The sequence below is a fragment of the Talpa europaea genome (genome assembly GCF_964194135.1).
Source record: "Talpa europaea genome assembly, chromosome: X".
NCBI classification, from domain to species: domain Eukaryota; kingdom Metazoa; phylum Chordata; class Mammalia; order Eulipotyphla; family Talpidae; genus Talpa; species Talpa europaea.
The window spans coordinates 413,346-440,500 of NC_140081.1; the positions used below are offsets into that span (position 1 = coordinate 413,346).

The window sequence follows — 27,155 nt, forward strand, 5'->3', positions numbered from 1 at the left end:
CATCTTAACCCCTTGCACCACCAGGGATCAGCTTCTGGCCTAAAGTCAACACTCATCCAGAACTGCACCCCCTCGCTCTTCACTAGAGGACACCCAGGCGCCTCCTGGACCATCTGATACCGGTCACGCGCGCTCGGTGGCTACGAGGCAGAGAGGAGACTGGGGACAGAATTACGAGTAAAAAGCAGAAGCTCTTGTGATTAGGGTGTGATATGTTCCGCGTGATAAGGGCTCGGGGTACCCTCTGGAAGAATCCTTGCAGCCTAGCGACGCACGTTCAGATATTTATGGGTCATCGTCGTCCTTGGCATTGGCTTCAAACGTGTGTGGGGGCCAGGAAAGTGCAGGAAACAGAATGGGGGTGAATCGTCATCGTTGCGTGGAGACTACGGGGTCTACACAGCCCCCACGGAGACTCCAGGGCAATGCCCATGTGCTCTCAGACCCCTCAGAGCTGGGCACGACACCAGAGCATCCAGGGCACGAGACCAGGAGCTTCCCGGTCATCAGAGGCAGGGAGAGGACCAGCAGGGGTCTCTGGAAAGACCCCAGGGGTCCCCAGGCCCCCAGAGAGGGTGATTTGGCTGAGCCACTCTGCAACTGGCTCCGTGTTGGAACAGACTCGCCCCCCAAAATACTTGACCCCATCATTGCTTGAGTTGGAGACCAGGGACCCCAGAGGGTGATGTTGGCTGCAGTGAGTCAGCAGAGGTGCAAGTGTCCAACACCCCGATCTTCTTGATCCTGGAGGAGAGTTGGGTGACGCTTTCCGGGAGCCCCAAGTGCAGTGGGGTCGTGGTACAGGTCAGAGGCTGGTTCCGCCTCTGACCCCAAGTCTGCCTTTCCACGTGCAGGAGCCGCTGGGCTCGGCCATGGTGACCCTGCTGGACGTGGCCTGCTTCCTGCTGCTTCTGAGACCGGGGTGCTGCGGAGGACACCCACAGCCGGGTAGGTGTGGGGACACCCAACACAGGGGGCTGCAGGGGCCGCAGCTCCAGCCCTCAAACAGGAACGCACCACACCCCAGCCAGGGGAACTTGGGTACTTCAGACCAAGCCAGCTTTGGGGTGAGGAGAGAGCTGAGCACGGGGCCCCAAAGCAGCTGGGGTGTCTGCTCTTCTGCCTGTATTGGGGACAAGGCGTTGCTAGTAACAGAGTCTCTTGGAAAGCAGGGAAACCTCCTCAGAGGGGGAGGAGACATAAAGTGGGGAATGCTCTGGAGAGGTGGCACAGGCAGGAGGAATCCCAGGGGTGATGGGGCACCCCCTTCCCGCAGATGCAACCAGGGGCTGGGAGATGGCCCCACTGCCTGGCGTCTCCTCTCACGGAAACTCCAGGCCCCACATATCACCCCCTGGATTGTGACAATTGCCAAAGAGGTTGTGCAGGTAGAAAAGGACAGACGTGAAATCTGCAGGGAGAGGGTGTCTGCAGGTCTCCTCTTATCCTCCACGCCCTCTTGGGGATGCCCCTAGAGGGGGTCTCACAGAGCTTGTCTGCACCCCCCGCCAGCTCAGAGAGGACCCCCAGAGGACACCCCCCATTCTGAATGCCTTGGAAGGGGGAGCTGCCCCATTCAGCAGCCCAGAAGGACCCTCTTTTGTCCCCACCAGCAACAGAGTCACCCATCTCTGCACGGCTGCTCCATTATCAGAGCCGAGCTTGTGGGGGACGTGGGCGCCCCTCGTGGTTTTGATCGGCTTGCTCCCTGCCGGCCGGTGAGGCTCCTGCCTCTCTCCACAAAGCTGTAAATGTCCCTGAATGGTTCACCTTAAGATCAAGTGAAAACGGTCAAAACTCAAAACCCTCAACATGGATCCGCCATGTGACCCAGCAATTCCGCTCCTCGGAATCTACCCAAAGGACACAAAAACACTCATTCAAAGGGAAACCTGCACCCCTATGTTTACTGCAGCTCTAGTTACAATAGGTACGACTTAGAAACAACCCAAATGCCCCAAAATAGAGGACGGGATCAAGAAGATGCGGTCTGTGTACACTGTGGAATACTACGCAGCCATGAAAAAGGTGTGCGCTTGCCATTTGGGGCCACGTGGATGGAGCTGGAAGGGATGCTGCTCAGTGGAATCAGTCAGGAGGAGAAAGGAAAATACTGGATCGTCTCACTTACAGGAGGAATGTAGGGAAGCCCAACAGAGGGTCAGGAAAAGACAAAACCTGTAGGGTGACCACCGATCTGAGCAGGGACAGGGGTCATAGCAGGGGAGGGAAGAGCACCAGGGACCATGGTGATGGGTCACGGGTGATTTGGTGGGAGATTCCTGGGGACCACACCTGAGGGGAGAAATCAAAGGTTGTGCAAACACGAACAAAGATGGAAGAACATGAAAGAAAAGAAACAAAGCGTCTTGGCCATCCCTGGAGCCCCCACCTCAACCCCAGAAGCAAGGAACCCCCCACAACAGCAGAGGCCAGTCAGCCAGCACCTTCTGACTTACTTCATGGCGCCCAGGCCTTTCCAATTCCACCCACGTTGCCGCAGATGGCAACAGTTCGCCTTTTTCATAGCTGCGTAGTATTCCACACCTGCCTCATAGACTCAGAGGATGTGGATTTAGTTCAAAACTCAAAGCCTCCAAGTGGGAGGCCAGGAGCCGCCATCTTGGACCCGTAGAGTCTCAAGAACGCGTTTCGATGCATGCTGGAGGCTGCTGGTTCTGTGAAAATCAAAGAAATCAGCAGGCGGGGGCCCCTCGCTCACCACTGCTGCATTGCTCTGTCCTTCCAGCCCCAGGGAACGTGTCCCTCATCTCAGACATGAAGCTGGACGCACGGAAGAAAACCCTGACCTGGACCAGCCACCGGAATGTGACTCAGCAGAAATGCAAAATCGACACCCCCCAGGACCCGCCCACCTGCGCGGACCCCCAGGTGAGCCAGCCAGGTGGCACCCCGGCCCCCCGGGAGCCTCACACTCGCTTTCCGGTCCTTGTTGGGCGCAGGGATCGCGTTACTCTCGGGGCCGAGGGCCGCAGCCAGCTCCCTACCTGTCGGGGAAGAAACCCACGTCTCTTGTATACGCTTGGGCTCCGTCCTGGGGACCCCCCAGGCCCCGTGGGGACAGAGTCACAGCTCTCACGTGGGGGGCAGCCTTCTCCGCGGCATGGAGGGCGGGGGGTGCTTTAGAGCAAGCCAGGGGTGCCCTCCTGGACGCATTTGGGGCCGAGCATCCCAGCCCGTGTTGAACAAACCCCAACGGGCAATTAAAAGTCCTGGGTTTCCCAGAACGGCCGCCCGTGGGCGCGCCCGCCGGGAAGGAAGTCACCAGGCCGGTGCCTCGTAAAGCGCCCCCCAAGGGGGACCCCAGGGCCTGTCAGAGTCGTTCCGGGCAGCTCCAAATTGTCTTTGTCTCCAGCTCAGAGTCTTCTTTGTTCCAGAGTCACATCTTGGGGGGCATCGTTTGGGCCTTGAGTGGACAAAGGGGGCTCCGCTGTGCCCCCTGCACAGGATGTGACCTCGGGGGCGGGAGCTGCCTGGAAGCGGGGCCCCGCGGGGGTGATCGGGGCGCCTGCTGGCTGCCGGCCACCCCACCAACGTGGCCTTTCTCGGATGCCCAAGGGCTGCCGCCCTCTGGCCTGTTCTTACGGGGCAGGAAGTTGCCGCTTCCCCTCCGGGCTCCGGGCGTCGGGCAAACCACCCAGCCGCCGAGTCCGGCTGCTTCCGTGTGGACAGCTGACCTGCGAGCGGGTTCCAGTCAAGGGCTCAAGGGGGGCCTGTGTCCGGGGCTGGGACGGGGTGGGCCCGGGGCCTCATGGGCACAGAGAGGGGTCCCCCAAAAAGGAGGGGCCTCCCAACTGAGACCAGGTGCTCTGGGCGGCTTCTCCGTGGAAAGCTCACTTCTGGTCAGAATTCAAATCCTAGGTGAGGGTCCCCCAAATTTCATTGTTCTAGGTGACTTGGGGGTGTCTCACGAAGTCCTGAGACTCCCCTGAGTGTCCAGGGGCTCGACTGAGTGTCCAGGGCTCGACATGCCAAAGAGACAGGACTTGGGGGGCCTGTTCTGAGCATCTTGGGGATCTATTCTGAGCATATTTGGGGTCTGTTCTGAGCGTCTTGGGGGGCCTGCTCTGAGCATCTCGAGGGGTCCGTTCTGAGCACCTTGGGGGGTCTGTTCTGGACATGTTGGGGGTCTGTTCTAAGCATCTTGGGGTCTGTTCTGAACATCTTGGGGGTCTGTACTGAGCATCTCGGGGGCCGTATTGAGCATCTTGGGGGCCAGTTCTGAGCATCCTGGGGTCCGTCCAGAGCCTCCCCTGGACTCGCTCCTGGCCGTCTCCCCAGGACTCCGGCAACAACACCTTCTGCTGCGCGTTCCCCAACTCCGTGCTGCACGCCGGCGCCAACCTGACCGTGACCGTGTCCGCCGACGGGCAGCAGTTCCAGGAGGTCCTGCCGTTTCACAACCCAGGTGCGCCCCCGCGGCCCCGCATCCCCGCCGGCCCGCACGTGCCCCTCGCCGGAGCCCGCGGGCGCGGCTGGTGACCCCCGGCGTCTCCAGGCAGGGCGGGCTCCGGCGCCGAGAACTTCTCCTGCCTCATCTACGACACCAGCGCCATGAACTGCAGCTGGGCCCCGGGGCCGGCCGCGCCCGCCGACGTGCGCTACCGCCTGTTCGTGTGGGCGTCCCGGTGGGTGTCCCGGGCACCGCGCGGCTGCGCCCCTCCTCCGCCTCCAGCTCCGGGGTCCTCCTCCGGCCGGGGACCTTCCAGGGCCTCAAAACTGAGAACTTCCCCAGGCTCCCGCCTCGGGACGCCACAGATCAAAGGGGGAAATGCTCTCCCGGCCCCAGATCACAGCCCTGGGGTGCTGACTCCCCCGCCCGGCCGTGGGGTCCAGGCCCGGTGCGCTCGGACGCCAACCACGACGGCAGGAGGAAGAGAATTTTCAGGGAGTCGAGTGCTGCGGAGGCCGGAGGAAGGGTCACCTCTGCCTCCCTGGCTAGCAAAGAAAGGGGTGCCCTGATTTGGGGGAGCAGGGCTGATTTGGGGGAGCAGGGCTGATTTGGGGGAGCAGGGCTGAGAACCCAGCACCGATGTTTTATTGCCTAAAACCCAAGTCGGGGCAGAGGCGTGTGAACCTGGCTGAGGCCACGGCCTGCTTCCAGGGAGACGTGTGCGAAGCCTTCCTGCAGATTAACGGGGCGACCGAGCCTCTTGGGTGCACCCCCGGCCTCTGGGGAGCCCCCTCCTCTGTGTCTCTGATCTCCCGGCTCCGGCCGGCCCGGGCCTCAGCCCCAGTCAGCGGCTCCCGCGCCTTCCCGGGCCCAGCCGCGGTGACGAGCGGCGGACTCTGCCGTGTGCTGAGCGCCAGCCTCGGGGAGTTTAGGTCCGTTGCCGGGGTGTCCTCGGGGACCCCAAGTCATGTCGCAATGAGCTACTTCGTCTTCCGAGCGAGAGCACCGCCGCGGTCCCCCCCGTGCTGTGCACGCGGCTGAGAGGCTCCCCGTCTCTGCAGTCGCTGAGCTGATCCCCGGGCTCTGCACACGCTGCCCACGTTCCCGTGACCCCCGAGTCTGTCTCCTGCCGTCGAGGCGGGTCTCCCGGCCGGGCCGGGTTTCCCCGGGGGGACCCTCGCCCCCCAGGACACCGTCCGGACTCCCCGGCGGGGTCTCGCCTGCTGCAGGGATGAGGCGGAGGCCGAGTGCCCCCAGTACCTCCTTAGCCCCGCGGGCACCCCCGTGGGCTGCCACTTTGGGGAGCTGGCCGCGCCCACATCCGCGGACAACTACTTCTTCCTGCTGAACGGGACCAGCAACGAGACAGACGTGCGGTTCGTGGACTTCCCCCCGTTCGTGGCCGCGCAGATGGGTAAGTCGGCTCTTCCCCCGCGACCCCCGAGGGAGCCGCCTGTGGCTGTGGCAGAGCCAGCCGGGCCCCCGGCTGGTCAGCAGGAGAGAGACACGCGGCTCCGGGCTTGGAGACGTTGTAGAAACCAGACTCGCGGCCCAGAAGACCCGGCTCGGTCCCCAACGAGGACCCGCCGACGAGCCCCGGAGCCCAGGGGAGGGGCCCGGCCGAGCCCCCAGCCCGGGCAGGGCGGGCGAGGCCGCATCCTGACCGTGCAAGCCCGTCCTCACGCTTTCCTGGCGCCCGCGTGTGCACAAATCACCCCGAGAGCAGCCTGAGGGCGGTTTGGGGCCCCAGGGAAGTTTCGGGGCGCAGGCAGATTTGCAAGGGTGGAATCTGGGCGAGGAAGGGTCTACCCCGGGGGATCTGTGCCGGGTCTCCAGGCAGTGCAGCTGTGACCTTGGGCACGTGGGGACCCCGCCGGGCACCCCGTTAGTCCGCAGGGGTCCTCCCGTCCCGAGCCTCGGCCCCCCACTGGGCACCGAACCCGCCCCGTGTTCCTGGGCCCCGTGAGGGCGATTCCCGGAGCCGTGTCTCCTGCGCACCGCGTCCCGTGGCCCTGGCGGTACCTGCTGGGTTGGGGTGTTTTTATGCAGCCGGACACGCCAGCGACTTGGGGGTGACGGAGCACGTGGGGCGCCCGTGCAGGTGCCGGGGGTTCCTCGCCTCCGCTGTTGTGGGGGTTCAGGTGGGGGCTCCAGGGGCGGCCGGGGGTAGACCGAGGACTCTCCCCCCTGCTGGCGTCTCCACCTGCAGCGCAGAAACGCCACAGAATGGCGCCGGGGGAGGCTGCGTGGCCGGGCGGGGGCTCCCCAAATGCACACTCACCCCCAAAGCAGGGACTCCTCCTCCCGCAGCCAAGAAAACAGACCCGGGAGGCGCCGTCTGCTCGGCCTGGCGGCCGCTCCCGAGCAGGTTTCACACCTGGCGTGTCGTCGTGGCACCGTTTTCCCTCCCGCAGAGAAGTACAACCCCCCGGCCAACCTCTCCGCGCGCTTCAACGGCTCCCACCACCTGGTCCGCTGGGACAACCCCAGGACGCGCTTCCGGCTGAGCAGCCACATCCTGTGCTACGAGCTCCACCTGCAGCGCGAGGTGAGGCCCCCCGGACTCCCCCTTCTCAGCTCATTTTGCCCTCTCATTTTCCCGTGATTTCTTTGGGGACCTCACGGGCGCCTCACACGGGCCACGGGCGCCTCACACGGGCCACGGGCGCCTCACACGGGCCACGGGACACAGGTGACCCCCACAGGCGCACACTCAGACGGCGTGCAGGGGCAGGTGACCTCACGAGGTCTCTGCACAGGGGAACTTCTGCATAGGTGGCCTCACCTGGGTGGCCTCACCTGGGTGGCCTCACCTGTGGCCTCACCTGGGTGGCCTCACCTGGGTGGCCTCACCTGGGTAACCTCACCTGGGTGGCCTCACCTGTGGCCTCACCTGGGTGGCCTCGCCTGGGTGGCCTCACCTGGGTGGCCTCACCTGTGGCCTCACCTGGGTGGCCTCACCTGGGTAACCTCACCTGGGTGGCCTCACCTGTGGCCTCACCTGGGTGGCCTCGCCTGGGTGGCCTCACCTGTGGCCTCACCTGGGTGGCCTCACCTGTGGCCTCACCTGGGTGGCCTCACCTGGGTGGCCTCACCTGTGGCCTCACCTGGGTGGCCTCACCTGGGTGGCCTCACCTGGGTGGCCTCACCTGTGGCCTCACCTGGGTGGCCTCGCCTGGGTGGCCTCACCTGTGGCCTCACCTGGGTGGCCTCACCTGTGGCCTCACCTGGGTGGCCTCACCTGGGTGGCCTCACCTGTGGCCTCACCTGGGTGGCCTCGCCTGGGTGGCCTCACCTGTGGCCTCACCTGGGTGGCCTCACCTGTGGCCTCACCTGGGTGGCCTCACCTGTGGCCTCACCTGGGTGGCCTCGCCTGGGTGACCTTACATGGGCAACTGTGCGTAGGGGACCCGGCACAGGTCACCCTGCCCAGGTGTGTCCCCACAGGTCATTACACGCAGGTGACCCCACACAGGCGAGTCCCGGGGAGTCGCACAGGGGGGTCGCTCGGGGGAGCTAACCCTGGAGCTCAGCTCCGTCCTGGGCGGGCGGAATCGGTGGACACAAGACAGAACAGCAGGAGGAAAAGGTCGGCTCCGGCCCTGGGGAGCTCGGAGTAGAACGGGGTGCCCGATGCCTGCCGAGCTTCTCAAGGAAGTGGGGTTCCCGTTGGAAGAAGGACCCGGGTTTCTCTGACAAAGACAAGCAGGTTCCAGGGGACCCACGGGGTCGAGGAATCTGAGCTGTTTCCTTGATGCAGCCCCAGGGAGCTCTCAGCCCTCCCTGGGGCACCCCAAGTGGACAGTTCCCCCTTCCCAGCAGCTCCCTGCTTTCCGCTTCTGTGGGCCCCAAATACCACCTGCTCAAATCCCCACCTTGCCAGTTCTGGGGGCCCCACGGGCCCCGCATTTGCACCACGGCTCAAACAGGCCAGTGACCACTTCCCCGCTCTCTCCTGCAGGGCAGCCTGGCCGCGCGAGACCCCGTAAGTCACTGCTCCCTCGCCCTGGAGCCTCGGTGACGGTCACGCCTCCGTGGCTGCTGGGGGGCTCGGCCTGGCTCCCGGGCCTGCTCCCGGGTGGGGAGTCCCACGGGCGGAAGCCCCACTGGAGGTCACTTGCGCACCCCAGGACACCATCGAAGCCCCGCGGAAGGATGAGCCGGGCCAGGGCCGTGGAGTCCCCCAGCGCCCACCCTCTGGAGCTCTCCAGGCCCCTCCAGCCCCATGTCCACGTGGGGGACCCACCCGGGCCGCCAGAAAGGGGTGCAGGCGGCAAGAGAAGGGACCGCACTCCCGGGCAGGGAGCTGAGTGGTGCCCGCTGGGCCGAGACGAGGTGCCCTTTCGCGAGTGGACAGGACAGGAGAGGACACGGCCCCTGTGCATGTCCCTAGGCCCGCTGACCCGCTCCTTCGGGGACCCCCGCCCCTCTGCACGCTGCAGGCCCCCCAGTGCGGTCAGCGCCCCCTCCTGAGCTGGGAGTCAGGGCCGCAGGCTCTGCAGAGCTCCGAGATGGACACCGTGTCCGGCGCGGGGGGCGCGGGAGGGTGGTGGCCGCGGGGCGCACGCAGAGCCCCTGGGGCGCAGCGGCGGGTGAGGACGGGCGGCCCCCGAGCCCCACACACGTCAGGCCCCTGCCCACAGCTCCCCCCGCAGATGTACCGGAGGGGACAAGACGAGAACGTGCTGCCGCTGCCCGCCGCCGCCGTCCCCGCGGGGAGCTTCCTCCGCGCGCGCCTCAAGCACGCCTACGCCGGGGCCTGGAGCGAGTGGAGCTCGCCGCTGCACCTCGGTGAGCCCCCGACACCTGCGCACCCCAACACGCAGCCCCCCTGGTTTGCATGTCGCTGCGAGAGCTCCTCTGTCCCTTCTACGGGTCCTGGGGTGCAGACCCGTCTGGGGTCCTTGTTGCGCCAGGCCTGCCCGAGCCGAGTTTGGGGTTCAGGACAGGGACATATCTTTGGGGGGTCATGGAACATTGAGGGGCCCTTGCAGGAGGGGGGACATTGCACAGTTCTCTATGCTTCCCCTGCCCCCTCCCCCAGTATCTCAGGGTCACCCCATGAGGAGTCCCCTGGAGTCTCCGGGTCACTCTGGTCTCCACTGTCCTGGGGAGTATCTAGGATCCAGGCTGCTGAGCACCCCCATCGCAGCAAGGTCACTCCCAGGGTCATCAGGGACAGATGACTCCGCTCCACACCGGGGCTCCCCATGACTCCCCAGAGACCCCGTCATTCCCTCCTCCTTTATGGGGGTGGCGAGGGGCTCCCCCAAGGGACTGCCCTGCAAATGGACAACCTCATCACCCAGAAGAGTCCCGCAGGGAACCCAGAGGCTGCCCCGAAACTGGGGTGACGGACTCCCTGCTGCTCCCCACTCACCTGCTTGGCAGGACAGGCAGAAACCTCACAAGATCGGGGTTTGCCCAGTGCCTCTCCGGGGACCCCTCCTCACAGTCCACTTGGGGACGGCCAGGACGTGAGTGTCAGTGAGCCCTGGCTGGACGCCTGAAGCTCCCAGGCCGCCCCTCCCCGGAGAGGAGCAGCTGAATCCACGGGTTCGCGGCTCCCAGAACCAGCCCGGACGGACGGGTCAAGCCTGCGACCCCAAAGGGAGCCCCCTCTGCGGTATACGATGCAGCGAACCCAACCGCACCCCCTTTCACATTTCACAGTCACGCATTCGTTCCTTTGGCTGCGCTGATGTCGCCTTGGAAACAGCACCACGGAAATGGCCTGAGGGTCCCCTCCGGGCCGCGGGGTGTAGAGCAGACGGGCCGGGGCCGAGGGGTGGGGATGCAGCTTCCAAGTGGGAGCCTGGTCAGCAGGCTGGTCACTCCTGAGCCCGTGCTCTGCCCGCCAGGTCTCCCCGAGTCGGACCCCAGCGGCTCCTGGGTGCACCGGGTGGGCACGGCGGTGGGGGCCACGGCTCTGCTGGGCACGGTGCTGACGCTGGTCTGTAGAAGGTGAGAAGCGGGGCCGGCTGGGGCGGCCAGGGCGCGCGGCGAGGGGCGCACAAGAGACCCCACGCGCAGGGCTGTTGTGAGGGCAGGGCGGGGCGAGGCGGTGCCTACGACGGGGCGGGGGGCGCCTGCCTCGCTGTGCACACCCAGGGGTCGCCCAGGGGCAGCTGTTCTGCAGCTTGCAGGGCCAAGTGGGGTCCAGGAGTGAGAGGGGGGCTGGTTGGGGCTGGCCAAGGGCCCCCAGTTGAGGACATCACCCGCCCGCTCAGACCCCACATCCCCTGTGTACACCCCTGTGGAACTATGTGTGGGTGTGTGGGGAGCCTGGGGTGCTTGGATAATCTCAGGCTCCTTAAGGAGTTCTGGGGTGCTCAGAGATTAGCCTAGAGGGACTCAGAAACTCCCAGGTTGTCCTCAGAGAGACTGGGGGCCCTTGGAGAGGTTGGGGGCCCTTGGAGAGATTGAGGGGCCCCTGGAGAAGCCGAGGGGCCCTTGGAGAAGCTGGGGGCTCTTGGAGAAACTGGGGGGCCTTTGGAGAAGGTGAAGGGCCCCTGGAGAGGCTGGAGGCTCTTGGAGAAACTGGGGGGCCCTTGGAGAGGCTGAGGGAGTCCTTGGAGAGGTTGGTGGCTCTTGGAGATGTTGGGGGCTCTTGGAGAAGCTGAGGGGCCTTTGGAGAGGCTGGGGGCTCTTGGAGAGGCTGAAGGGTCCTTGGAGAAGCTGGGGGGCCCTTGGAGAAGCTGAGGGGTCCTTGGTGAGGTTGGGGGCCCTTGGAGAGATGGGGATCGTTTGGAGAAGGTGGAAGTCCTCAAGGAGACTTGAGGGGTTCTGGGTGCTTGGTGAGTTCCGGAGAGCCCTGGGGTGCCTGAGCACCTCCTGAACTCACATGAAGGGTCCTGAGGACACAGCAGCCCCCCAAGGCTCTGAGCAGAAAACAGAGTCTCAGGGGAGCCCTCCAGCACCCGGATGGGGGGCCGGGGGCCTGCCGGGCAGCCGGGTGGACACCCCGTTTTCCCCACAGGAGGCAGAGTCTGTCCCCTCCCAGCCAGCTGCAGGCAGTGGCGTCTCCCCAGGGGAGCTGCTCCCCACCCGGGCCGCGAGCTCCCCACCTTCCCTCCCTCTGTCTCCGCCAGGTTCTCCCTGCAGCAAAGGCTGTTCCCGCCCATCCCGCAGGTGAGCAGCGAGGTCGCCTGCAGCCTGGCGTCCGGCCCCCAGGTGAGTGTCCCCGGCCCTGCCGGCGGGGAGTCCGGCCTCGGCCAGGCGCTGCGGGGACCGACACCGGCCGGGGCTGGAAGAGGGGTTCCCTGTCCCCGGCAGCCTCCCCGCCGGCCCCGGGGAGATCACTGAACGCTGCAAACACGGTCTCTGCTGCCGGAACATTCTCCTGCCCGGAAAAGCAGACCCGCCCCGTGAGCGGCCACCCCAGCCCGAGCACCACAGGCCCCTTCCCGTCTGCGGACTGGCCTGCTCTGGACACTGCCTCCCTGCCCGCCCGGTCTGTCCCGCTGTGTCTGCCTCTGTCCCTGGGCCGTCCGGGACGAGCAAGCGGCGGGCCCTCCTTGTTCGGGGCTGTGTAATAGTCCCTCGCGTGGCCGGACCACGTGTCCCTCTGCTGGTGGACACGTGGCTGTGTCCCCGGCCTGGCTGCTGTGAACTGAACTGTTCTTTGCTGCAGATTTCAATTTTTGAAGGTTTCTAGGGGGGTGGCCTTGCTTCAGGACACACCATGGATTTCAGGGGTGCAGGATGCAACGTGGCATCTATAGACGCCCCCAAAGCTTCCACCCTCCGCCAGGAGTCGGCCCGTCACCCACTTACCCCACTGCTGCCCCCTGTGGCCCCTGCCGAGCTGGCCCCGAGCCTCAGACTGTCCATTTTATCTTCGTTTCTGCCTCTTGCCCGAGGGGTGCACCTGGCGTCTGTCCCGGGTCTGCTGAGGCCACTGAGCTTCAGCCTCGGGGCGCGTGCACCCTCTGCCCGCGGCGGGATTTCTGCTTTCTTGTGCTCCCCTGTACCCCAGGTGTACCCCAGATGTGCCCCACACCTGCGGGTGTTTTCTTGATGGTAGGACTCCATGGGGCATGGGGGGTGCTCTCAAATCACCCCATCTTTTCTCTTTTAGAAGCTGTGGGATGGGGGATCCCCACCAGTGGGCTGGCTGGACCCAGAGGAGGTGCTTGTGGTGCAGGAAATGTGGTGATTCTGCAGCGGAGGCCCGCAGGTCCAGGCCGCTGCAGCAACCCCCCCAGACAGCTCACACAGACACCCCAAGATGCTCACAGCAGGCTCCCCAGATGCTCACAACAGACCCCCCAAGATGCTCAGAATGGACCTCCCGAGATGCTCAGAAGGGCCCCCCAAGATGCTCAGGACAGACCCCCTAAGATGCTCAGAACAGATCCCCCAAGATGCTCAGAGCAGACCCCCAAGATACTTAGAACAGGCTCCCCAAGGTGCTCAGAACGGACCCCCCAAGATGCTCAGAACGGACCCCCCAAGATGCTTAGAACAGGCTCCCCAAGGTGCTCAGTACAGGCTCCCCAAGGTGCTCAGAAAGGACCCCCCGAGATGCTCAGTACAGATCCCCCAAGATGCTCAGAACAGACCCCCCAAGATGCTCAAAACAGGCTCCCCAAGGTGCTCAGAATGGACCCCCCGAGATGCTCAGAAGGGCCCCCACGATGCTCAGTACAGACCCCCCAAGATGCTCAGAACAGATCCCCCGAGATGCTCAGAACAGGCCCCCAAGACATGTCACCTGGGCACATGCATTATTTTGAGTGAGATCATTCGAGGGTCTCATAGAAGGAAATTGGGGCTCCCCCAGAATCGGGGTTTCCACCAGAAACAGCCCTACTGTGGGGAACCTCTCCCTATGGCAGGGAAGCATCTCACCCCAGAGCACCTGGTCTTGGGGGCGAGCCCCCCTCCTGCGAGCCCCCCACCCTATGAGCCCCCCTCTCCCCAGGAAGCCCCACCCCCCCACCCAGAAGCGGGTCCCCACACTCCTGAGCCCCGTGCAATTAAACCGGCTCTTTTCTCCTCAATCTGGTGCTGACTCCTCTGTCCGCTGCTCCCCAACCCCCTCCTGCACCCCGTTCCAAGGTTGTACCCCACCCCGGGCTCCGAAGCGGGCAGGTGTCGACAGCGCGGGTGTGGACGCCGGGGTCAGCGCTGGCCAGCAGGCGGCCTGAGCTCCGAGGACACTGTCCCGGGGTCCCCAGGGGAGGCGACAGGCCTCAGGACACCCCCGGGGCCCCCTCTCCCGGGCCTGGGGTGCACCCCAGAGCGTGTCCGGGGCCCAGCCCTCCCGAGGGGGGCCAGGAGCCACATCCCGGGCGTGGCAGGGCCCAGCTGGCCAAAACCACTGGGGAAAGAGGAAGCTTGGGGACATGGGGTACACGGGCGGGGGTGAAGTCCCAGGGCCGTGGCCCCCAAAGGAGGCTGTTCCTTCCGGCCACCTGTGCTCCGTGGCGACCCCCGTGCCCCGCTTGGGGTTCGCTGCAGTTTCTTTTCCTCCCCCGCGGGGCAGCTGCGGGACGGGGTGTGGGCGGCGCCCCATCACCCTGTGACCCGCGGGGCGTCCCCGAAAGGGCCACGCAGACTCTCGCTCTGTGCGGGGCCTGCTCTGGTCACCGGCTGAGGAACGCGGGGCCCTCAGGTGGGAGCTGGAGTGTGTCCCCAGGACGCTCAGGACACGCGGGGCTGGGGCGCAGCGGAGTGCGGGGCCTGGAGATGGGAGAAGCTCTGGGCTCCCCGAGTTCTCCCCTGGCCTCCCCACAGCTGGGCTTCTGCCCTGACCCTGCCCAGAGACGCCTCCTGAGAACAGGCCCCCAAAATGCTCAGACCAGGTCCCCAAGAGGCTCAGAACAGACCCCAAAGATGCCCAGAACAGTCCCCTGAGATGCTCAAACAGACCCCCAAGATGCTCAGATCAGACTCCCCAAGATATGCAGAACAGGCCCCCCAAGATGCTCAACACAGGCCCCCAAGATGCTCAGAACAGCCCCCCAAGATGCTCAGATCAGACCACCCAAGATATGCAGAACAGGCCCTCAAGATGCTCAGAACAGCCCCCCAAGATGCTCAGAACAGGCCCCCAAGATGGTCAGAACAGGCCCCTCAAGATGCTCAGAACAAGCCCCCCAAGATGCCCAGAACAGGCCCCCAAGATGCCCAGAACAGGCCCCTGAGATGCTCAGAATGGGTCCCCCAAGATGCTCAGAACAGACCACCCAAGATGCTGAGAACAAGCCCCCAAAATGCTCAGATCAGACCCCCCAAGTTGCTCAGATCAGACCACCCAAGATATGCAGAACACGCCCCCAAGATGCTCAGAACAGCCCCCCAAGATTCTCAGAACAGGCCCCCAAGGTGCTCAACACAGGCCCCCCAAGATGCTCAGAACAGGCCCCCAAGATGCTCAGATCAGGTCCCCCAAGATGCTCAGATCAGACCACCCAAGATATGCAGAACAGGCCCCCAAGATGCTCAGAAAAGACCCCCAAAATTCTCCAAACAGATCCCCCAACATACGGAGAACAGACCCCCCCAAGATGCTCAGAACAGGCCCCGAAGATGCTCAGAACAGGCCCCGGGGCGTCCTCTTGACCCTCAGACTGAGGCTGAGCTCCCCCACCGTGTCTCTGGGTCCCCCCTCTGGGTCCCCCCTCTGTCTCCACGCCCCAGGCCCCGGAACAGCAGCCTGCGGGGTGTCTCACGCGCCCCACGTCTCCAGCTCCCCTGCCGAGGAGGCTCCACATCCACTTCCAAGTCCACCCGTGGCGTCCAGGGGCCCCCGTCCTGACTCCTGTCCCCCCGCCAGGCCCCCCTCCGCAGGGCGGCTGCAGACGAGAGTCAGGGTGTCTGGGGGGAGCTGGTGCTGCCCTTTCTGGGGTCCCACCGTCCAGCCCGTGTCTGTCTCTTCTCTGCTGAGCCCCAGGCGTGGGGGGTTTGTGCTGGACAGGGAAGTCCTCTGGGCTCCTGCACCCCCACTTCAGACATGCCGGGATGGGGGTTCCAAGCCGCCTGGGCGCCCTGGTCCTGCCGCTCCCCATGGCCGCGAGGACCCAGTTTCTGGGGTCCCTGGTGATTCGTCTTCTTCTGCCTCCAGGGGAGTCTGGGAGCTGGTTTGGGGCCCTTCGGAGACCACCCCAGAGACTTGGGGGGCCCCGGGGGGCCCCGCCTGGTGGGGCCGGGGGCTCAGTCAGTCCTGGGGTCCAGGCCATGGACTCAGCCTCCCTGGGAGCCCGTCGGGCCGGCGGCCACGTCCCCCAGCTGCCCTCTGAGGCCCCGGGGCTGTGGCCCCATCTGGCAAGGGCGGTCGCCTTATAAGGTCCCCCCCCAAGGCGTCCTGGCCTGTCTGGGTCAGTTGCCACGTGCCCAGCTGCTCCCCAATAAGGTCACCTGCTGGGCCCCCAGCTGGACGCCCACTGGGGGGTCGGGGGGATGCAGTTGAACCCCGAGGTCAGTCCCGGAGAAGGGGCTGCCCCCGGGGAGGGCAGAGGATGCCGGAGCCAGGCCGGGGCTGGGGAGCAGCGGAGACCCCAGGCCTGAGGCCGGGCACCCCAGAAGTGACCGCTCAGCGCTGGGGGCGCAGGGGCCGCTGCCGGGCGCCCGGAGCGTGGGACAAGCCGGGCAGCGCCCATGGGGGCCGGGGTCGGCCCCGGGGCCTGTGGGACTTTCCGAGGGGCGCTGGGGGAGCTGGGGTCACTCTCGGGGGTCACGTCCCGGCTCAGGATGTTGCTCAAGGACTGGGCAGCCCGGGGGACGCAAAGAGGAAGGAGCTGGTGTGAGCAGAGGAAACGGGGTTTGGAAAGCGGGAGGGGGGGCCGGCTCCGGGCGGAGACAGACAGAGACAGAGAGACAGAGAGACAGAGGCGGAGGCCGAGCGAGGGCTGGGGAGACCCCGGGCCCCCCAGCGGCCCCCCCAGCCTGACCCCCGGCCGGGTGCCGGGTGGAGCCGCCGCGGAGCAGCTGCCGGAGGAAACAGCCGCTTTCCCTTCCCGCCCCGCCGGCATCACGCGCCCCGCGGAGCCGCAGGGGCCCCGGACTCGGGCCAGCGGGACGGCAGCCCCAGGGGCCCCCCGCCTGGACGGGGCGTCCAGGTAAGACCGGCCGGGAGGGGGAGCCGCTGGGGCCTCCCCAAGCCCTCCGGCTCCGGCGGCAGAGACCCAGGGCGCCCAGCTGCTGCCCGTGCGGGCCTGGCCGGGGGGCGGCGGGGGTGTCCACTCCGGGGCCCGCTGGGGGCTGCTGGCCCCAGGGTCCTGCTGGCAGTGGGGTCCCCTGCGAGGCGCCCGAGGCCGCCCACGTCCACGCCGCCCCGCCTGGCGCTGGCCCCTCCGTCCCCACTGGACGTCCCCAGAGGTGCCTCCCGATGGACACCCTTCCGCTGCGGCAGCCCAGGGTCTCGCTGCTGCGTGGCACCCCCCGTGCACCCCGAGAGCCTCAGCCTGTGGGTTTGGAGTCCCCGGTGTGGGGGGTCTCGTGCGGGGAGGAGCCAGGGGCAGGCTGGGCTGGTCAGGCAGCTCCTGCCCCCAGGATCCCAGGACAGGCCCCCTCACCCCAGGCAGGCGGGGGTCCTGAGCCCCTCTGCTGACCCCAACCCCAGCCTCAGGGGCTTCTCCACGGCACCCCCCACTCAGAATTTGGGGTGAGCAATTGGGGATGGGGGGTGAGGTCCTGTGAAAAGCTCAGGGCCTGGGGACGTCCACTCTGGACGGGGGGGGAACCCTGTTCAGCCCACGGTTCAGGCCTCTGAGCCCCTGACCCTTTGGGGGTCCACTGGCCAGACTCCAAAGCCCTTGGGGCTGCAGGGCAGGGCCGGGGAGCAGCGGAGACCCCACTGTGTAGGGCAGCACAGCCCCGGGGGACCAGAGAGGCTGGGCCCCTCCCCCACTCCCAGCCCAGCTTCTTCAGGGGACCCCTGGAGGGGGCGTGATCCGTGGGGCTCAGTGACCCCTGCGCAGGGGCTGACCCCAAGGCCAGGAGGGGCCGAGACTCTGCTGGGGCGGCCGCCCGCTGGCCCCCGAGGCACAAGCACAGTCAGCACCCCGAGTTTGCAGCTGACGACGGGGAGGGTCCATGCGGGCGCCCGCGGCCGTGGGTGGAGACAGTGGGCCCCGGGGGGCCCCCAGAGCTCCCCAAGGGGTGGACGCAGACAGAGCTGGCCGCAGGGACCCCGAGCGGGGCCCGGGGGGGTGTAGGTTTCCCCCCTTTAATTCAACTTCCTTCCAGGGCCTGCTCAGGGCATTTCCTCCCGCTGACCGCGGCTGGGGCCAGAGCCAGGCCGCGCACACGCCCGGGAGCTCGGACAGTCGGTCTGACCTGCACACACGTGCACACACGTGCACATGGACACAGGTCTGCGCGTGAATGTGCACGCGTGTGCGGAGCGCTTGCATGCTTGCAACGTACACAGGCACACGCTGACACATGCACACGTGTGCACATGGATGTGCACACACATCCACGTGTGTGTCCAGTCGCCTGCAGTACCTGTGAGCTCACATGCGTGTGAGCTGACACACAGCGTGAACACACATGCATGAGCCTATGAGCGTGGCAGACACACGCTAACACGCAGGCTCAGACAGTCACCCGTGTACACGCGGGCCTGTAGCTCAGTGTGCACACATGTCGTGCACACACGTGCCCACACAAAGACACAGCTCTTAGCAGGCACAGATACCAATGCACGTGTGTGCACGTGTTTGCAGACATGTGTGCACACGCCGGGTTAGGACACGTGTCATCACACATACACAGGGCTGGGTCCCGCGAGAAGCCGTGGATCCACACATCACAGACACGCCAACATGAACGAACACTTTTAATGCACGCATGTGCACTGCAGCCACATATACACACCCCACACAGCTGTGTGCACACACATGCAGGCTCGCGGAAACACGTGTGATGCAGACGCACGTGCACACAGAAACATGCGCACGCTCGTGCAGACACGCAGGAGCACGACACTTGCAGGCGCGCGTGCACACATGGGACACGCATGGCGGCCCGGACGCGTGTGCACACACGGGCTGCAGGCGCAGGGACCCTCCCTCCTGGGGGCGCCCGGCCCCTCACGGCCGCCCGAGAGCTCAGCTCGCCCCTCACCTGCCGTCCGGGCTTCTCTTGCAGCTCCGTCTCCGCGGGAGCAGGGAGCCGCCCGGCCATGGCCGCCCTCTGGCTGGCCGCCCTCCTGACGCCCGCGTGCTGTCTGCTGCCCACAGGCCCGGGTAGGCACCTGGGGGGCCCTGGGTTCCCAGTGCCGACCCACAGCCCGCAGGAGAGCCCGGGCGTCCCGCGGGCTCGTCCGGCAAAGCTGCGCCGCCCGCGCCGGCCGGGGGTGGACGGGACGCCGCCGAGGGTCATCCCCCCGCCGGGACATCGTGTGTCCACCTCGTCTGTCCCCGGTGGGGACAGGCCAGGAGGCGGCAGCCGCCGGGGGCGGGAGCTGCGTGCCCTCGTGGGTCACGCCGAGGTCCTCACCTGCAGAGTCTGTACAGGGGACCCACATTCTGCCGCCCGGGGGAGGCGAGGCCATGCGGGTGGCGCCGGACAGGAGGGGAGTGTCCTTGGACGCGTGGGCGGAGACGCACGGGGAGACCCAGCAGAGACGGGGGGACGTGGCCACGGCTGGGGCCCCCGACGGTGCTGTCCCATGGGGACACGGCGGCCACCCCGGGTCTTCACCGGGGAGCCCATCGGGACCCGGGCTTGCTCTCGGGGAGCTCCTCACTCGGGGTCGTGCGTCTCGAGTGCTCGGCGGGCTCCGCAGCTTTTCCACGTCTGTCCACGCTCGGAATTTCCGTCTCTGGAGACGTTTGTCCCGTTTTCCTTGGGCGCGAGCTTCTTCACGAGGCTCCTTGCTCTCGGGGTCCGGATCCCGGCCTCTGTGGATCCGAATCTCCGTCCCTCTCATTGCAAACGGGCCCCGTCCTTTGCCGCTTAACCTCCCCGCGGCAGCCGCGGGGTCTCCCGGTCCAGCTTCCACTTCCCGGTCGCCGCAGGACGGTCTCTCGTTCCAAACGCTAAATTTTGCACAAACAGGGAAAATGAGCTGATTTCTGAGATTCTGGGGGGTGGGGGTGGAAGGGTGAGCCACAGAGATCAGCCCGGCAGTCGCACATAAGACTGTTCTCAGGGCATCGTCCGGCTGGGTGGCCAGGCCTCGCCCCCACTTCCATCAGGACATACGGGCGTCGCCCGGCCCCCCTAACTCTCCCCTCCACGCGCCAGATCCCCGCTCGCCGCCCATCAGGAACTTGAGGGTGGAGCCACGTGAGGGGAGACTGACCTGGGACCTCAGCAGAGACGTCTCTGGAATCACGTGTTCTGTCGACGCCATCGCGGACATGCAGGTGAGCCGCCGGCGGCTCCGTGTCTCTCGTCGAATCCCCACAGAGCCCCGGCCCGCGTGGAGCTCTCGGAACTCAGCACATGTCGAGGGCAGGCAGGCTGTGGCGAGGACCCAACCTACTCACGACTCCATGTTTCTCATGAGGAGGGACCAGCCCTTGAGACCCTCCACCGTGGGTGCCCCGAGTTATTCTCGGGTGACCAGCATCCGGATCGCAGCCTCGTGTCAGTCTACACGGGAGGTTTTTTCAGGAATCGCAGGATGGAGCGGGATTTGTGGTAGGGGTGCAAGGACGGTTCGATACCCACAGGCCAATCGATACACCACAAGAGGGCTGATTCCTACCACCACCTACTCGGTCAAGGAAAAGTTCCCCAGGGCCTCCCTGGGGGTGCAAGGGGTTAAGACACAACCTGTGACACTGTCTCTGCACCCCAAGTTCGATCCCCGGCCAGGGAGCTACCCACATGGCACAGCAGACCTCTCCTGGCTCGCCCGCTGCTCCCCTCAGCAGTGGATTTCAGTAAATCAGCCTTTTCTTCTCCCCACTCTGTCTCTGGGGAGTCCTCTCACCACGCCCCCACCTCTGGCCTGCACCCCAGCTCTTGTAAGCATCAATAAATAAATCTTTAAAAAAAAAAAGAAAGAAAAATCTCCCCACAAATGAATAAAAAATAACTAATGTGGTTGGTTGAATCTTTCTGCAGACAGGAGAGAATATTTGGGGAACCCTAGATAGCCCCCCTGTTTATCAATTGATCTATTAATTTCGTTATTCAGCCCTTATATTAACTGAGCTATTGAGCTTGACGACATCATGAGTTCGGTCCACACCTTTCCTTGCGTTTCCTCGCATTTTGGCTTCCTCTGAGTCTCCATCGTCATCCTCTTATTTCCCGGGGTTTCCCGTGGCAATTTTGTCTCTCATTCTGGCCTTCGAGGTGGACCCTCTCCCTCTCTTGACCCATGGGTGGAATTAGGGTTTACAAAAATTTCCTGTACTTACAACCTTTTACTCTAGTTTCTACAGTTTATTATATTATATTATTTATATATTATTTATATATTATTTCTATATTTATATTATTATTTCTATATTATTTTTTTAAAGATTGATTTATTTATTCATACAAGCACTGGGTACAGTCAGAAGTGCGGGAGGGTGAGAGAATCCACCAGAGCCAGAGCGGGGAGCAGAGCAGGCAGAAGGACCGAAGGACACTGCTGAGGGGAGCAGCGGGCGGCAGGAGAGGTCTGCGCGCCATGTGGGACCCTCCTTTGGTGATTTCCCAAACTCCCACACACGCACAGTCTCCCCATTATCAGCACCCCCACCTGCAGGGACACTGATTACCATCGAGGAACCCACATATCGATACAACACTGTCACCCAGAGCCCAAAGCCCGTGTTAGGGTTCAGAACGGTGCGGACATTCTGTGAGTTCCAACACGCGTATAATTGCACGCACCGAACGGAACAATCCCGCTGCCTCCCACCCCCCCAAAAAATGCTCTGGCTCTTCACCCCTTCCTGACCCCTCAGCAATGTCCCGTCTCCCTGTTACCAACATCGCTAAAGAACTGCTGGCCGGGGGCTGGGAGCAGCTGCTGTCCCTGCAGCTCAGGCTGGGAGAGACAGATCCAAATCTGTCAAGAGGAGCAAACGTTGCCAAGACCGGACTAAATTCTCTCGGCACCAACCACGACTCTGTCTCCTCAGGCGACAAACAACCAGTACTGTGTGGTCAAGCCCTACCTGGTTGAGAAATGCAAGGCCAAGAACTTCACGGTCACCGTGAAGAGTCCACAGAGGTTCTCCACATCCATCCTATATCCTCCACAAGGTGAGGGCCCCCTCCTGCCCCGCGTCGTCACCTTGGGGATATCGAAATAAGGACTTTGAGCCCACATAGACCCAGGAGATGATTTTTAAATGGGTGGGTCCACCCTTTAGAGGTGGCCATACTTGGGGATAGGGGGGCTGTTCTCCAGCGCGCTCCATTCCCAGCAATGTCCCTGCCCAACCCCCTGGGCCTCCCCCTGCGCCCTCGGGCGCCCAGCCTGCTTGGCGCTCCTCTCCAGCGAAGACCCTCCCAGAGGAGGCCTTGCCTTGAGCGGTCAGAGCCCCAGGAAGGGACACAGAGGCCGGCAGGGCGCTCGCGGGGAGGGTCTGCAGCCTCAGAGGGCCCCGGGGGGCCTGCACGGCGGACACGCCCCGATCCCCAGTGGAGCGAGTGAGCCTGGGGCGCGAGGGCTGCTCCGGATTTGCACCGCGTCGTCCTGGGGGCACAGGCACCGGCAGGGCCCCTCGGGGTGACTCCTCAGGCCGCGTGCGCCTTCGCCGGGGTGCGGGGCGGCCGAGCGGGCGCTGACCGGGTCCCTGTGTCTGCTCCTCTGCGCACCCAGAGGGGACACCCGGGGCGGAGGCCGCGGGGCTGGAGTGCTGGGTGCACGACGTGACCGTCCTGACGTGCCGCTGGGGCGCAGGCCCGGCGGCGCCTCCCAACGTGCAGTACCGGCTCTACTGGGAGGACCTGGGGTAGGTGCTGGGCTGGGGGTTGCGGGGGGCGGCTGGGGGGCTGCGGCTGAGGCCAGCGCTCCGTGGACACCCCCGTCCGCCCCCAGGAGCGGCGCGGAGCGCGAGTGCGCGCGGTACCAAGTGGACGCGCGGGGCGCGCGCGTGGGCTGCAGCTTCGGGGACGTGTCCCGGGCCTCCGCGCAGCTCCAGCGCCTCCTGGTCAAGGGCAGCGCCCCGGGCTCCGCGGTGCCCTGCTCCGAGGTCGTCGCGTCGCTGAGAGAGATTGGTGAGGTCCGGGGGGTCCTGGTGTGGGGAGCCCTGCGCTCTGGGGCTCCTCTGAGAGTCCCCCCGCGCCCGCGGGTGCCGCTGGGGACACTATTTCTCTGGGTCCTGGAGGCGGGGAGTTGGGGCGCAGGGTGGGGTTCGCTGAGGGTGGCTTCTGGCCTCTGATGCCCCTGCCGTGTCCCCCCAGTGGACGTCGGGAGGGTCTGATGCCTTCTTAGAAAACGCAGAGGAGGCTGGAGGAGGTGAGGACAGGAGAGGAACAGAGGGGCCGGCTCTGGGGATCCCCACGTGAGCTCAGCCTCCTGGGGGTGCAGGCAGGGGCTGCGGGCTGGGATCCTGGGGTGCACACCTGAGCAGCTGTTCCCAGGTCGCCCTGCAGTCAGAGTAGCCGGGAACTGGGGGGCCAGAGCAATCGGGGTGGGACTGGGCTCTGCACCCACAGGGCTGTGCAGGATCAGGAGGCCCTGGGGCGACTGGGAGGCCAGAGCAGGGATCTCTGAATCTGGCGAGACCAGATTCCAGCTTTAGGGGTTCCCCAGCACCATCAGCTGTGGCACCTTCCAGGGTGGGGACCGGTGAGCTGCGCGGGGCTGAGCCTGCTGCTTGGGGAGGACGGAGCGGCCTGGCCCTTCCCGCCTGTGCTCCCCCAAAGCAGAATAAGTGCCCCCCTGAATGTGAAGGGGCAGGAACGGCCCGTCCTGCAGACGCGCGGCCAGGACAGCGGCCGCCGCCCCTGGACACTTCCAGAGGGACGCGGGGCGGCGGGGAGGGCCGCGTCTCCTGGGGGTGTCTCCGGGGTGACCCCCCATCGGCTGGGCTCACCGGGTGGGTTTCTTGGGGTTTCAGAGAGACTGAGCGCCCCCAACCTGACCGGCACCTGCAACCACTCCCAGGCCGTCCTGCGGTGGGAGCCGCCCAGCCGCCTGCAGAACTTGCTTGTCTACGAGCTGCAGCTGCGGAAGGTAGGGCTCGGGGGCCCAGGCCGTCCCTGCACGTGGGGTGCGGGGTCCAGAGGACACAGCCGGGGACAGACGGGACGCGGGTCCCGACACCTGCTGGTCGGCACCCTCGGGGGCCTGCTGCCGGGTGGCCGGGGCGCAGGGGGGCCGGGGAGGCGCCGGGGGACGCCCGTCCGGGCTCCGGGTCGGGCCGCGCCGGGGAGTTTGCTCCAGGCAGATCCCGCCTCAGCGGCAGGCGGGGGGTCCTGATGGGGCGCCGCCCCCCCATGGGTGCCGCCAGGGTGGGGGGGGGGTGACGCGTCGCGGTGGCCTCCCCGAGTGCCGGGCTGTGTCCCCAGTTTTCCTGAAACCTCCATGAAACGCAAAAAAAAAAAAAAATGGGCGTTTCCAGCGGCTCGGCCTGTCCTAGTCACGTTTTTGCTTTTATTTATTTGCTCTCGTCGACGCTCAGTTTGTCCGTAGGCGCCAACGAGTCCCCCAGTCGATGTGTCAGTTCAAGACCGACTTTTCCCGGGTAGTTTCCTACTCAGTTATTTGCTGATCGAGATTTACTTTTGCTTACGTATTGGTGCCTTGTCTTTGTCGCGGAGCCCCTTTTTTTTTGAATCCCTAAAATCGCTCCAAAAGCGAATATATTGTGGAAAGGAATTTTTGAGCGGGTCAGAATAAATCAAGACCAAGAATTGTTGGGCTAATCAGAGCATTAATACATGTAATCTGTATCGATAGATATTAATATATCACCCACATATAAGATATAGTTATATATTATTAATACATAATCTATTATGAATATATAGCATATTATTAATACATAATCTATACGAAATGTATGAATATATATTAATATACACGCCGGGTATGCTAGTGTCTCTTGATCAGGGTATGACAGACGCTCACGACGTCACTAAGCTATTGGCATATTATATTGTTGATTATTTATGCGCCGTCGCCGAGCACCTGGGGTGTCACTCACTGTTCCCGTAAACCCAGGGCGGCTGACCGTGAACTTGCGTAATGATCCTCACAATCCCAGTATCATCAATTACTTGCTTCTATTTATGTTATTTATGAAACAGCCTTTTCTACCGTGTGTGTGTAAAGACCACATGCACGTGTTTCCCCCACTTCTCCGCGCTGCCAGCACCCGCCCCTCTGGGGGACACTGCCTGCGCCCCCACAGGCTCCCCCCAGGAGGCTCATCCCCTTGCGGCCAGTAGGACCCCAAGGGGCCCCGGCCCCTGTGGCTGGACACCTCCAGGGCCAGCTGCGTGTCCCGAAGCTCCTGCTTTGGCTGCTCACGGGCCCAGGGTGCCCCTGCAGAGCCACCTACTCCGCGGGCCCCGCCGCAGAGAACTGGGGAGCCGGGGGGCTTTCTTAAGGGAGGGGAGCAGACCCCCCACCTGCCGCCTCTGGCTTTTGTCTTGCAGGAGGCGCATCCGCCTGAGCGAGTGACGGTGAGTGTCCACCTGCCCTCACCGGCCGCGCCCCAGGAGCTGGGTCAGGCCTCCCGCCTGCGAATTGGGGAGCCCTCCCTGCCCCCCCAGGTCCCCTCCCTCTCCCGGAACTTGGGAATGGCTGTGATTTATTCTCTCCTTGTGCAGCTCACGGACAACTGGGTGGTGCTCCCCAACCCCGGGGACTTCGTGCTGAGGATTAAAGCCCAGAGTTTCCTCCCCAGAAACATCTCAAGCGAGTGGAGTGCTCCCCACCGCTTCAGTGAGTGGGGACACCCCGCTGGGTGCGGCCCCCCGGTGCTCTGCCGGCACAGGAGGGGGCTGGCCCTCCCCTGCGTGACCCCGAAGAGCGGACCCTGCCCCGGAGGGCGGGGGGAGGGAGCCGGCCGCTGAGCCCCAGGGCCTTGCTGTCCGCACACTGTGGGTCTGCGTGTCCAGGGGGGCGGAGTTGGGCTGTGGGGTCCCCCGCCCTCCGGGAAGGAGGTCACCCGGGTGCCAGCTGCGATTTGGGTCTGGCCTGGTCCCCGTTCACAGCCTCGATGACCTGGGAACGGCCCTTTGAGGGGGTGGCCAGCGGGTAATTTGCTGTGAGCCCGATGTGCACCCCTGAGTGGCCGTCGGAGCCACTGGCCCCTCACCCGGGCTTCAAAGCCAGGAGCTGCCCCGTCTCCACCTCCCTGTGCCCGTGGCTGCTGGGGCTTCAGAGGGGGCCAGGCTCACACCCAAGGCCCCTGCGTTCTCCGGACCCGGAGCCAGGCTGGCCTGTCCCCCTCCAAGCTGCACCCCTGAGCCGCTTCTGGGTCGCTGTGGCGGAGTCCGCGTCCTCCTGGTCTCGGGAGGCCCTGGGTGACCCCTGTTGGCCTGCAGGAGGCGTCCCAGCCCGCTCCCCGCGGGCTCCAGGGAGCCCCGAGGACGCCTCCCCGGCAGGCGCACCTGTAGCAGGCGCTCGCCTCAGGGACTGGGGTGCTGGGGCGCTCGACCCGTGCAGGACTCAGTTCCCCCGGCCCCCGCGCGCTGCCCGGGCGCTGCCCGGCCTCCGCAGCCAAAAGCTTCCCTTAACGCCTTAGTGAGAAAGAATTAAACAAGCTGGGGGCGCGCGCACGTGCCCTCGCGCCGGGGCGCAGGCGCCCCCCGACTGTGCTGCGCTCTCTCCCCCGCAGGGTGCAGGCCCGAGGGCGCGCGCACCGGCGAGTCCGAGGGCGCGCGCTCCGGCATCCTGGTGGCCTTGGCGCTGGGGACGCTGCTGGCCGTGGGGGTCGTGCTGCTGCTGTGCTGGAGGTGAGCGCCCCGCGGGCCGGCTGCGGCGACCCTGCTCCCCAGCCCCGCCCCTCCCTGCGCCCTCCGGGCTGCGCGGGCTGCGCGCACTTGGGGAGACCCCGCGCTTTGCCCCCAAGGTGACCGGCTGGCGAGGGGCCCGGGGCCGCCTCCGGACCAGGTCTGGGCGCGCTCAGGGGCGCACGCGCCTCCTCCCCGCGGGTGGGGGGCAGAGACCCGGTCCCCGCGCCCCCAAGGGGCCGCTGAGGCCCCTCAGCTCACTTTTCTCCTCCCAGGTACTCGGTGGCCCAGAAACTGCTCCCTCCCATCCCCGGGGTGAAGGACCCCCTCAGGGACCTCCTGGAGGAAAAGATGGTGAGTTGGGGGGCCGGTCCCCGCTGGCGAGGCCTCTGGGGTCCTGCTGGGCTCAGCCCCTCACCAGAGACCCGGCCCCTCGCAGGTGGTCTCCAAGGACACTGAGGACTGCCCCGTGGCCCAAGTGCAGGTCGTAGGGGAGACGTGAAGCTGGATGTTCGGAGACCCCGGTTGCTGGGTTCTGGGGACACCTGCACCCCCAGTGGTGCCCCAAAGGTGGGGCAGAGACCGCAGGGCCAGTGTGAGCTGCTGCCGAGGACCAGGCGCCGTGCTCCTTCCCAAATAAAGAACCTTCCACCCACCCAGGGCTGCCGAGAGCAATGCAGCTGCCAGCCCAGCACCCCGGGACCCCCTCTCCAGCCCCCTGCATGGGCTGCACCCCAAATCTTGCTCCCCCAGGGATGGCACTGCTCCCCAGGGCTGCCCGGCCTCCCTGCCCAGGTGTCAGCCCTGCTGGTGCTGGATTCCTGCTGCGGAGCTCGCGTGCCCTGGGGCCGTGGCCGGGACAGTGGCCCAAGCAAGGCACAGGCCCCAGGGCAGCAGGATGGGGGATGGGGGGTCGGGGGGCAGG

General features: G+C 65.3%; 2 protein-coding genes across 2 annotated transcripts; both read left to right on the forward strand.

The window, feature by feature from the left end:
- Positions 1-872: 872 nt before the first annotated feature.
- LOC311186961 (granulocyte-macrophage colony-stimulating factor receptor subunit alpha-like) lies at positions 873-13,566 on the forward strand (the record flags this gene model as incomplete). The annotated part of the gene is made up of 12 exons (XM_084258163.1): positions 873-948; positions 2,750-2,892; positions 4,303-4,429; positions 4,520-4,649; positions 5,644-5,828; positions 6,829-6,962; positions 8,376-8,399; positions 9,070-9,205; positions 10,276-10,378; positions 11,506-11,587; positions 12,495-12,568; positions 13,341-13,566. The coding sequence occupies 12 exons, from the start codon at positions 873-875 to the stop codon at positions 13,564-13,566; spliced, it is 1,440 nt and encodes a 479-aa protein (XP_084114289.1).
- Positions 13,567-19,731: 6,165 nt separating this feature from the next.
- IL3RA (interleukin 3 receptor subunit alpha) lies at positions 19,732-27,003 on the forward strand (the record flags this gene model as incomplete). Its single annotated transcript, XM_084258164.1, has 11 exons — positions 19,732-19,737; positions 21,457-21,580; positions 22,143-22,275; positions 22,362-22,560; positions 22,727-22,781; positions 23,386-23,501; positions 24,929-24,955; positions 25,103-25,217; positions 26,116-26,233; positions 26,506-26,584; positions 26,670-27,003. 11 exons carry the CDS (start codon positions 19,732-19,734, stop codon positions 26,730-26,732), a joined length of 1,035 nt encoding a protein of 344 aa, XP_084114290.1. The 3' UTR covers positions 26,733-27,003.
- Between the last annotated feature and the right edge of the window lie 152 nt (positions 27,004-27,155).